The 12275-nt window shown below is 38.8% G+C and overlaps 1 protein-coding gene across 5 annotated transcripts in view; it reads left to right on the top strand.

The window, feature by feature from the left end:
* arhgef12a (Rho guanine nucleotide exchange factor (GEF) 12a) overlaps positions 1-12275 on the top strand; it is a 93664-nt gene that overhangs the window by 66043 nt on the left and 15346 nt on the right. For all 5 annotated transcript variants that reach the window (XM_051678829.1, XM_051678830.1, XM_051678828.1 and 2 more), the window contains 14 exons: positions 757-855; positions 1614-1656; positions 2084-2189; positions 3062-3187; positions 4113-4145; positions 5066-5183; positions 5668-5770; positions 7054-7269; positions 7591-7726; positions 8205-8240; positions 8954-9096; positions 9279-9425; positions 9843-9928; positions 10096-10221. In XM_051678829.1, coding sequence (XP_051534789.1) covers positions 757-855; positions 1614-1656; positions 2084-2189; positions 3062-3187; positions 4113-4145; positions 5066-5183; positions 5668-5770; positions 7054-7269; positions 7591-7726; positions 8205-8240; positions 8954-9096; positions 9279-9425; positions 9843-9928; positions 10096-10221 — 1518 coding nt within the window. The remainder of the gene's footprint in view (positions 1-756; positions 856-1613; positions 1657-2083; positions 2190-3061; positions 3188-4112; positions 4146-5065; positions 5184-5667; positions 5771-7053; positions 7270-7590; positions 7727-8204; positions 8241-8953; positions 9097-9278; positions 9426-9842; positions 9929-10095; positions 10222-12275) is intronic.

Below are 12275 nucleotides of genomic sequence, written 5' to 3'. Positions count from 1 at the left end.
AAACATTTATGACATCTTTGCAAAAATAATGACAAACCGATTTCCCCAACAATCGTACTGCGTACTAAGTATTTTAGCTAAAGCTAAGCTGCAATTCATTATATAAAACCGCTTTATTCATGCCGCCTGATCATAACATTTATTCCGTAATAAAGAATTTTCCTACCAAATGAGCAATTCAAGCTTAAAGTACCACCTTCATATTTTGCAAATCACTGTCAGTAGGGGGCATCCATCACAACTCCAGTTTTACAGGCAACATGCACATGTACAGCAACTGTACAGGAAGCTGTACCCACAGCTGGACAGAGTATAGCAGAATGCAGTCTCGATGCGTTTTTCAAAGTTTTAAACCACATTTAACGTGGCACAGCGTTACTGGTTAGAGATGCTGAAAACAAATTAAATTGCATTATTCAATCAGCAATATCATGTAATTAATTTGATTACAAATTTTACTCGATTAACAGCCCTAATTTTTACTCTTCTGATGCATTTTACCTTGAAAACTTGTTCTCAGTTGGCCATCAGATTTCATCTGTTGAGGAGGCAATACATTTTTAGAGTCCATGTTAGTGTTTTCTGAACTGCAATTCAGTGGCTTTTTATTGCTTTGTTCTTGCTGCACGCAACAACAAATATGCAGCATGACCATTTCTGATTCACAGTTCTTTTCAGCAGAACAAATACATTGTCGAACTCATCAGTTATCAGTTTGAAGCTGTTTAACACTCTGAATCTCACTTTCTTCCACAGCTCTGCTACCTGTATGCTGACCTCTACAAGCAGACAAATTCCAAAGAAACTCGTCGCATATTCATGGACTTTTTAACTTTCTTCTTAGACCGTGGGGCAGTAAGTGCAGCTTGTTCTCACACCTCATTTCTACTCGTTTAAACCCATCATTGTCTACACTGCCTCAGTGTCATTTGGTCTGTGGGCAAGTTGGGGCAAAGGCCTAGATCCACCCAGATCAACGCTACCTTTTGTCCTGTGAGGTGTGTGATGGGTTACTCCTCTCCCAGCAGCCTTAGGGGCGGGAAGCTTACACACTCGCAGGCAGCCTTTTACCCCCACGGTCATCACATATTGTTGTTCTCAAACTCAGCGTGCATGTGTTGGTGTGGGTGCAAGTCTTCCCTGCAGCAAAATGTGTTCTCTTTGTACCAGATAAACGGGTACTTTAGCTCTGCTGTTTTGTTACCTTGATAATTTGGTTACAATTTACAATAAGGTTTTATATAATTATATTATTCAACCCAGTAGTTAACATGAATTAACTATGAACAATACTTTTTTACAGCATTTATTGTTTTTTGTTAATGGTAACGTTAACATTAGTTAATGCATTGTGAACTAACATGAGCTAACAATGAACAATAATATGAGTAAAAAGTAACATAATAATTCATTAATAATTTATAATTAAGATTAATAAATGATTATAAAATGGATTCATTGTTAGTTCATGATATCTAATGAATTACCTAATGTAAATGTAACATAGAGAACATTATTGTATGGTGTTACTGATATTTTCATTGTTTATAGTTGTTTTTTCATTCACACCCCCTTTTCCCTTTTTAATTAAAACTATTATTTTTGTTTGACAGAATTTGAAAGTAGCTGTGCCTGAATCTATCTCCTCTGAGCTCGGTAAGCATGTGTTCAGTTTCCAAGTATAATTTTAACGGATGCACACTGCTCATTCCCACCCTGCAGTGTTTGCAGTGTTAGTTTAACAGGTTTGTTTTTGATGTGTGTTTGTAGACTGTAAAACTTCCAAGCGCATTTCTTAGCCCTTGGTGGGAAACCCATAATCATTTAGAAAAATCAAATCCTGTTTAACATTCATGTTGACATGTAATTATGGATTAAGCCTCTAAAGCACTGGTCACTCTGCCCCATGTGTCATGTTGACATCGCTTGAATAGGCCACATTTAATGATGTGCAGTCTCTATGAGAGGCCAAATGCCATTTCTGTTCATGCAGGTTGTTGTTTTGTAATAATAACAGGGTGTGTTCCAGTGTGTGTGTGTATGTGTGTTTGACTATTGCTGATTTTTGGGTATTTGTTGTCAGAGCGGCGGAGACCAGAGCTGATTCCCGAGGAATTACACAGGCAGTATATACAGACAATGCAGGAATTGCTCCTCCCTGATGTACAGAGACACTTGGAGGATTTCAGGTGAGAAACAGGCCCTGTTTACACCTGGTAATGGTAAAGAAAGACAGATTGCTGGTTACACCTGGTGGTAATATGCGTCTCAAATGCGTCTCCAGTGACCACCTGTGATTGAATTTAAAGGGGAGTGATCAGATTTAGAGGAAAGGGTCCCTGATTTCATGAGCAATTACGTCCATTGCTATGTCACTGTTTTACAAAAAAGTGTTGAAAAAGTGAAGAAAAAAGCAAGTGTGAAAAAATGGGCACAGTTTCTCCCAAATAGACTTCAGTTTTGATCACAAAACCACAAAATGGTGTTTTGAGCGGAATGCCCTTTTTTCTTCTTTTTTTTTTTTTTTATTAAACTTCAGATAAGCGTGCTTCACACAATCACTATATATGGATATCAGGTAAACTAAAGATGTTTTTGCATGTTTTATGCATGACTATGCTTTGGTTTTTCCATTAAAAAAAAAAAGGGACGGTTGTTTACTTTTAAAGCCATTGGTGCTAAATGAAGAAATGTAAATGTAAATTCATAGCCACTAAAGTTTAAAACCCTTGTTTTACAGCTGTGGTTGGTGGTGCTTTGAAGTTGTGGTTGCATCAGGACACGTTAGCATTTACGTTTACAAATGCAATGTGGTCCCATGCATTTTAGACAGCCTCTGAATGTGGTTTGAGTGATCGGATCACAAAACAGACCTGTTTACACCTGTTTTTAGTACAGTCCACTTGGGATTGGATCAAGCTAAACTCATGTTAATGCCAGGTTTAAATGGTGTCCAAGCTGATATCCAGTCCAATTAATCTGTACTGCTCAGTTGTTCTTATTCAGATTTCAGTTTATTCACAGTAAGGTCTTTATGACACCATTGTATCCACTCTTACAGGCAGAAGCGCAGTATGGGCTTGACAATGGCTGAGGTAGAGCTGTCTCGTCTGGACTCTGAACAGCTCGATCTGGAGAAAGAGAGATCATGTGCAGAAAACATCCTCTCCAAAATAGATGATATCCTGTGAGTCTCACACAAAGACCCCATGAACATAATTTTTAATACCACCTTTTGACTAGAAATGTCAAGTATATAATGTTCATGGCTGCAACATAAACTTAAGGAATAGTTCACCCAAAATTTAAAAGTCTGTCACTCATTTACTCACTTTCATGTTGATTGTTATATGACTTTCTTCTGTGGAACACAAAAGGAGAGGCAAATTGTTGGTCACCATTCAATTTTATTTCATACATGAAAGTGAATGGTGACTGAGGCTAACATTCTGCTTAAAGGAATATTTCGGGCTCAATACAAGTTTAGCTCAATCGACAGCATTTGTGGCATAATGTTGATTACCACAAACATTGGAAGTAAATGGGGCCATTTTTCATTTTATAAATGCACATACTTGAATGAATCTATTAAAACTTGTGTATTATTTCAGCTGTAATGTTGTTTAAATCTGCATTTTTACAGTTATTAAGGTTTACAAATTGGATATACCTTTACACAGAAAAGGTTAGCAAGCGATTTTAAAACACTAAAATCATGTTTACGTTTTGTGGCTATAAATTTTGAAACTGAGTATTTTAACATTAACGCATTGGCCCGACTCACTTCCATTGTAAGTGCCTCACTGTAATGCAGATTTTTGGGGGACGTCAATTTATTTAATTTTTTTATTTTGTTATCAACATGTTATCACATCTTTTGCTGAGTAAATGATGACAGAATGCTTATTTTTGGATGAACTATCCCTTTAAAGGAATTGGCTGTTTAAATAATGAGGATGAGCCCTTCAAAATGTCCCGCCCCAACTATAATTTGAATACGAGAAACATCAACACCGGATAGACAACTGTGCTCATCAAGCCATTTCATAAGGCCTGTAATCGCTTGGCATCAAATGTATACCCTTCCTCTTACATCTGTGTCTGTCTTTCAGATTGACTTCACAACCCACGGAAGAAGAGAAATGGTGAGAAATTTCTTCCTCTTTCAGGTTTTCCTCAGGCAAACCTCCTCCATAATGATCAACGATACAGGCATTAGGGAAGAGGGTTCTTTGATTACGTAAAAAGACGTTGCACTGGATTTGTTTGTAAATTGTCCGCCTGGGGTGCCAGCATTTTGACACTTGACATAAATGCAACATGCTGCATAATATAGTGACTTCTAATCTTCATGCATTTCTTAGTCCTCATTTACTTTAATGTAGGCAAACATATTTGAGATGCCATATGGCAACACCACAAGCCAGTATGATTTATGAATTTACAGCACATATGTGGGGAGATAGATGGGTAACTTGAATGCCTGTGAGTTTTGGGACATATGGCAGAAGGCACAATAAGATAGTAGTCATGTGGAACAGACGGACTCAGCCACATGGAGCCAGCAGCACTCAACAGGCACAACACAACCCTCAGAGGCATTGGCTGAGCTTGTGTAAGGCTGGGGAAGGCTTAGCCTGCCCTCTGGCCGTGGGCATTATGTGTATATTAATATAGGTATCAATAGGGAATACATTTTTTTATAACAAATATTAAGTTAGGTAGTGTAATTCTTGAATTAAAACCTATGTATTACATTATGGTAGCAAACAAACTGGTTGAGAATGAATTCATCCAAGTTTGTAACATTCTTTTTTAAATAAGCTTACATTAATTTACATTTAAATCAATAAGTGTCCCAATCAAACTAGAAATGAGCCAGCACTGAGATGATTTGGTGAAAATAAAGTCATCAGACACATTCCTTGAACTTGTGAAGAAGGAAATAAAATACTTGGTTGCTTGATCCTGTGCTCCAGTTACTGAGTTTGCCCATATACGTAGAATATCCAGAGAGAGGAACAAATTTAGATTCACCCCTGAAACTGAGTTTTGTCTCTTCCAGCACCACCATGCAATATGTGATACTCATGTACATGAAGCATCTGGGAGTTCGGGTGAAAGAGCAAAGAAGTCTGGAGTCCAAACGAGTCCGAATTAATTTTCTTCCTTCAAAACTGAGGGTATATGTTCACACCTTTTTCTGCACCTTACAATTTCTCATTTCAAACACATTTGCTCTTTTCTAAAATCTAGTGAGCTGCTTTGCTGTCTTACTACTTAGATATGCAACTGCCTCAGCTTTCTAACAGAAAAGAAACGTCTTAATTGACTGATTAGCAACACAGTACATAAATATTGGGTAAAATCATCAACTTGGAATTATTTGAACTATTTTTTATGAAATATTAATATATGTTTATCTGCAACCAACATTTCTTGGATTTATTTTCATGTGCTTTTTGCAATACATTCTAGGAGTGCCTTCTCTGTGAAGGATACGTGTGATGCTGCCTTAGTATTAAGAGACAGCATAAGTAACAATACCTTTTGGAATATTTGGAACCTATGATGCCTCACTATGTTATGGAAAGGAGTCATTATCATGTCAGTACTGCTATGACAAAGCTGGTACCCTGAGGATTGTTGTTTATCCTTCCTAAACAGAAGAGTAGCAAACAAGAGAAGGATGGAGAGGAGAAGCTGAAAAAGCCTCGCTTCCCCATTCGAGTGCCCCCAAGGTGGCCGAGTCGCATCGAATCAGTACCAGGTAAGTCTAAAGAAGCTTTTTTTTTTTTTATCCCCTTTTCTCCCAATTTGGAATGTCCAATTCTCACTGCTTAGTAGGTCCTCATGGTGGCGCAGTTACTCATCTCAATCCAGGTGGTGGATGCCAAGTCTCAGTTGCCTCCGCTTCTGAGACAGTCAATCTGCGCATCTTATCACGTGGCTCGTTGTGCATGACATCGCGGAGACTCACAGCATGTGGAGGCTCATGCTACTCTCCACAATCTACACACAACTTCCCACGCACCCCATTGAGAGCGAGAACCACTAATCGCGACCACGAGGAGGTTACCCATGTGACTCTACCCTCCCTAGCAACCGAGCCAATTTGGTTGCTTAGGAAACCTGGTTGGAGTCACTCAGCACATCCTGGATTCGAACTCGTGACTTCAGGGGTGGTAGTCAGCGTCAATACTCGCTGAGCTGCCCAGGACTTTATATATTTCTTTCAGAAATTTGTGGACTTGTAGTGGATTGGGAAAGGCTGGGTTCATTAACGTTTTGCCGCACCTGCCAGTGGATTTTGAATTGTGAAAGTTTACCAGATAATAATGTTTCTCTCTGGCTTCTTTGTATCTGTTTGATATGTTTCATTTCACTTGTGTCAGAGAAAAATAGCAACAGTGAGGATCAGGCTATCAATTTTTTAGTTGATTTAAACACAATGTGTTCTTGTGTTAAAAAACAGCTAGATGGAGCTCAACGCAAAGGAACAGAACACTGGGGTTTCAAGCCGTGTTTTATGAAAGTTTAACTATTTCATTTGACAGTGGATCTTAATGCTACACTGATGGCATGAGATGCTTAAAAAAACAGAGATGTGACCCGGTGTCCACAACCGACAATAGAAAAACAATAAAAAAATGGTGCAGAGGGAATGCATGACAGTGTCCTGTGTGAACACCCCCATAAACTGAGATTGTAAACCATGTGTTATGTTGCAATAAAAAATAAAAAAGTTATCGACCAAATTCCACAAATCTCTATGCTATTTATAAGCCAATGTTTACCCTTATTTGGTGCTTGGTGATTGTTTTATTGGACTGTTGCTGTCTTTTTTAATGTGGAATAAAAATAAAAATGTAATAGATGGTTCTGCAGCCAAATGTCAAAATAATGCTAAACGTTCCCAGGTGTGCATTTTCTAGAAATTTTTAAATGCATAAGACTTGCCCTCATTTCTGCTGTCTTACCTCTGGGTGGTGATTCTTATTGATACTAAATCATCTTTGGTGTGTGTGTGTGTGTGTGTGTGTGTTTGAGCAGCTGGGAGGGGAGGGGATAACGTCAAGCAGAGGCCTCAGAAGCAGATGTCTCAGCCAGCGCTGGGTGGGTCAGAGCCAATAGAGGGTGGACGTCTGCGGGGCAGTCAGTCAAGTGAGGGTTCAGACCTCTTACAGAGCCCAGGATTCACCGCCTCACCCCCATACAGCGCATCCTACAGCTCACCATCAGATCCCTCTGGAAGGGACACAGAGTTTAGTGAGTGCTGCATCTCCTAATTCAGCTTGCAGTCTTGCTGATCTAAGTGGTCATTACTCTTTTTATTGTCAAGCCCTTCTTTTTATGAACCAGCTGGCTAAAGCCATGGGAGGCAAACCCAAGAGAAACCTTTAGGCAAACCACTAAAATTTACAAGCTAAAATTGGAAGTGGAGGAAAATAGGATTGCTATTGTCACTTTTCCCGCTCATATCTCATAAAGTGCTGAATTTAAGCTTTTGGATATTTTTTTGCATGTGGTGCAGTGGATTGGTAGTTATTCTGTGGTCTGAGGCTGAGACTAGGTCTTCTGTGTCCTCAGGTATGAGTCCATCTACAGTGTTTCCCCGACTGAGTGATGGGCTGCAGTCTGGAGATGTGCTGGACATCATCTACCCACCCTGTGACTACATCCCATACATCATGGACCAGATGGATGAAGATAGAGATGGAGAAAGGTGCATAATTCAAGAGTTCACTTTCATGCACCAAAGAATGCCTGTTACTTTATGATTTCAGACTGATTATTAACATAGACTTAAAATCTGACTTTGTTTCATGCTAACCCTGCTGAAAAGACTGATTTAAACAAGCATCTCCATGCTGGTCCAGACATGTTTATTTTGGTTTGGTCCTGGTTTAGCTGTTTGACCAGTTTAGTCATGCTTTTAACCATCAGAACTTGGCTGGTGTAGCTGGTTGAGCAACATTGTTTATTGCTGGTTAAGTTTGTTCAGAAGCATGGTGGGGACACCAGCATACCAGCATCCAAAACATATGCCTTTCAGCAAGGGAAGCACAATTCAGCTTCTGTTTGCATGTATGTACTGTAATAAAACACTGCTCACAAACCTAACTAACACTAACTTTGATTGCTGCTAATCTAAATGGTGCACTCTGTGTCAGTGAAATGAGGAAGTATGTCCTGTTTTACAGACTCCTTGATGTGGGCACACCTAAACTGATTAGAAGGTACTGGCTACTGCTGACTGCTGTCTATCACCACTGTCACTCCTATTTTTAAACCACCCCTATCCTGAACACTTCACCAACTCACATATTCAGTAGAGATACATATGCTGTAGTGCAAAAAAATAAATAAAAGCAAAATGACTGAAGATTTTAAGTCTTGGTTTCAGAGAAAACATCAGAGGTTTATGCTTAAAGAAACAACTATTAGCCACTAGGGTTTGGAAAATAATGTTTAAAATAAAGTTTTTTTTTTTACCCCACTTCATGGCCTGGTGTGAGGGAGGGCTGGGGGGGGATTTCCTTGCCCCCCCTCCTCCCCCAAGACACAAAATTCTGACACCCCCATCCTGGTCCGAAGAACAGACAATCACTTTCCCACCCTTCAGATCAAAATGCCCTCCCAAACATCGCATCTTAATACTGGCCCTGCCTCATTGACAAAAATACTGGCCTCATTGACAAAAAAAAAATTATATTTTCTTTTTCTGGTTTAAGTGTAAACATCCCTACATTTGTTAGATTTCTCTAAAAACAGGATCTTAGGTATTTTTTGCTTCTCTACAATTTTATTTATTTATGTTTAAAGGATGTTTAGATATTTTTACTGGAAAACAAGTAAAAAAATGTTTTGCTTTGTATAGAGATTATTGAAAGGGGTTTATCTACTGTTTATTCCATCTCTCTCACTCTCTCTCTTTTCCCCTCATCCACAGGTTTGAGGAGCATCAGAGCGAAGATGATCAGGGGAGTGATGTGTACTCTGATGTAGATCCTCCTAACTGGCAGCAGCTGGTCGGGCGTGATGTTCTAGCAGGCCTGACACCCCACGAGATCAAGAGACAAGAAGTCATTAACGGTACGACCTTGTTTTCTATTCACTACCATAAATCATCCAGGTTCACTTGAAATCTTGTGATTTAATGTAAACAATGCACTCTGTTAAAAGTGATCTTTTTGAGACTCACTCCAAACTGATTTTTTGACATTATATGAGCAAACCGTGAGATCAGACTCTGAGCAGATGTTCTGTGCTTTCAGAACTGTTCTACACGGAACGAGCTCATGTGCGCATGCTGAAAGTCCTGGACAGTGTGTTCTACCAAAAACTCACCCGAGACAACATACTGCCTCCTGCTGACATCAAAAACATTTTCACCAACCTGGAGGAAATTGTTCAACTGCACAGTATGCCACACATCATCTCAGCAATTTGAGCAAATGTTATTTACAGGGTTCCCATAGTCAGAGAAAATTAGGAAATTTTTAAATGGTGATTTCCATGCTTTGAGAAATAAAATAAAAAATCTTTAAAGTCCATTAAAGTCATGGAAATTTTTATAGTGAATATATGTTTTCTAGATATTCTCAGCTCTTAATTATTAAAAGTGTTTGTGAATTATATATAATGAGTGTTGAGCAATTTTAAAAAATGCTTTTTTTTTTTATTTATTTTTTTATAATCCTTATCCAAAAATGACAAGCAACTGGAAAAGTCATGGATATTAATGGTCCAAAGTCATTGTCATTGGTCAAAAGGTGTGGAAATCCTGTGTTTAAAAAAAAAAATGTTAATCGTATCTTATTGTATTTTTTAAATTACAGTGAGGATAGCAGATCAAATGACTGTGATCCGCAAGAAGAACGAGTCGTCAGTTATTGACCAGATTGGAAATGATTTACTGTATTGGGTAAGGGCACATGTTTAACTTGCATTTTGTGGACATTGATGAACAGTTATTACATGTGATAGGACTCCTGGGTGGCAAGAGTAGCACTCACCCTTCCATGGACTCAAACTACTTCTGCCAGCCTCCCTACAGTGTGACTCTGATCTCCCTGGCTTGTGTTTTTCCAGTTCAGTGGTGGAGAAGAGGAGCAGATCAAGCAAGCGGTGAGCACGTTCTGTAGTAACCAGCCCTTCGCCCTGGAGCTCATCAAATCCCGGCAGAAGAAGGACCAGCGTTTCAACACTTTCATGCAGGTGGGTCGAGCCTCCCCGCCGGGCGCTGAACTATTGAGAGCTGCCCGGTTTTCTTTCTCTGCAGATCATTTGAAAAAGACCATGCATTCCAGACATACTTTTGCTTATATCACAGTATTATTTTTAGGGCTGTCAATCGATTAAATAATTAACATTTAATCACAATGAATCACATTCTTTATTTCATAGTTAACATTAAGTGTTTTTTTTAAAGAAAGAAAACTAATAATAGGCCTATGTGTATTATTAGGTTCTGCAATTTTTGGTGGATGACTATTTTATTTTATTTTTATTTTTCAATTTGGAATGCCCAATTCCCAATGTGCTTTTAAGTCCTCATGGTCGCGTAGTGATTCGCCTCAGTCCGGGTGGTGGAGGACGAATCCCAGTTGCCTCCGTGTTTGAGACTGTCAACACGTGCATCTTATCACATGGCTTGTTGAGCGCGTTGCCACGGAGACATAGCGCGTGTGGAGGCTTCACGCCATCCACCGCATTAACCACCATGCGCCCCACCAAGAATGAACCACATTATAGCGATCACGAGGAGGTTACCCCATGTGACTCTACCCTCCCTAGCAACCGGGCCAATTTGGTTGCTTAGGAGACCTGGCTGGAGTCACTCTGGCACCCCAGGCACCCTGGGATTCGAACTAGCGAGCTAGCGAACTCCAGGGGTGGTAGCCAACGTATTTTACCACTGAGCTACCCAGGAAAGAGGAAAGAGATTAATTTATACATATATTGCATGCAAACAAGGGCTTTTTCCATCAACTGATAAATGGGTGCACTGCTAGAGACTTATATAGCGATAATGGTGTTTAAAAAAAAAAAAAAGGGCTAAACATATTTATTGAATTGCACCAGTTAACGCTTTAACTTTGACAGCCCTAATTTTTTACAAATTCTAATTTGCTCATTTTAAAACAAAGAATGTTTGCATTGTTGACGCAGTGTTACAGCAGAAGAGATGCGTTATCTAGATGCAGTAATCTCTGAATTGTTAGTAATATCATGGTCCTGCCTTGCAGTCAAAAAACAGAGAACATGTGAGCCAAGAGATTTTGTTTAAAAATTTGTATGATAGATAAAGGTCTATTAACCTAAAGCAGATCTAATTGTTTGCTGTCTTGAATGTGAGGAAGCATGAGTTTGTCTCTATGCTGTTTTTATCATGTTGTGGAAATGAGTGAAGAGAAGATGAGAGCAAGGCAAGTTTAACAACCTCTCAACAATGAATATGCTGTGTTTTCTGAAATCTACCACACTAATCCATTCATTTAGAAAACTAGGGTATAAGCATTACAACAATAAAGATGTAATAAACATTTTAAATTGGCACTTATACTTTTTATGCTGTGGTGTTGTATATCAGAGAAAGAAGCACCATTACTTAATGTATTTTGGTACGAGTATGATGAAAGCAGTTGGAAGTGGAAGATGTTTGAGGGTGAGGAAACATTTATTGGAGGGATGTTAAAAGTACCAGTAGTTCAGTACCAAATCAATACTAAAATGTCAATAACATAAAAATATCAGTACTTTGTACAGTACTTATGCATGGTTCAAATGCCAATCTTTGTTCACAGTTACATTAAAAAGATAGTTCACCCAAAAATGAAAATTCTTTGATAATTTACTCACCCTCCTGCCTTCCCAGATGTGTATGACTTCTTCAGCAGAACACAAACAAAGATTTTTAGAAGAATTATCTCAGCACTGTAGGTCCATACAGTGGAACTGAATGGTGATCAAACCTTTGTAGCTCCAAAAATCACATAAAGGAAACATAGACGTAATCCATAAAACTCCAGTGATTAAATCCATATCTTCAGAAGTGATGTAATAGTGTGGGTGAGAAACAGATCAAAATTGAATTCCTTTTTTTACTCTAAATCTCCACTTTCACTTTTACATCTGACAGTCACATGTGGTGGCTGTTTAGTTTCACTTTAACATCTGAATGTTAAAGTGGAGATTTAGAGTAAAAAAGGACTTAAATATTGTTCTGTTTCTCACCCACACCTATCATATCTCTACAGAAGACAATGATT

This window comes from Myxocyprinus asiaticus, chromosome 39 (genome assembly GCF_019703515.2).
Source record: "Myxocyprinus asiaticus isolate MX2 ecotype Aquarium Trade chromosome 39, UBuf_Myxa_2, whole genome shotgun sequence".
NCBI classification, from domain to species: Eukaryota; Metazoa; Chordata; class Actinopteri; order Cypriniformes; family Catostomidae; genus Myxocyprinus; species Myxocyprinus asiaticus.
The sequence above is the reverse complement of the archived record's forward strand: the minus strand, read 5'-3'. Positions and strand labels throughout refer to the sequence as shown.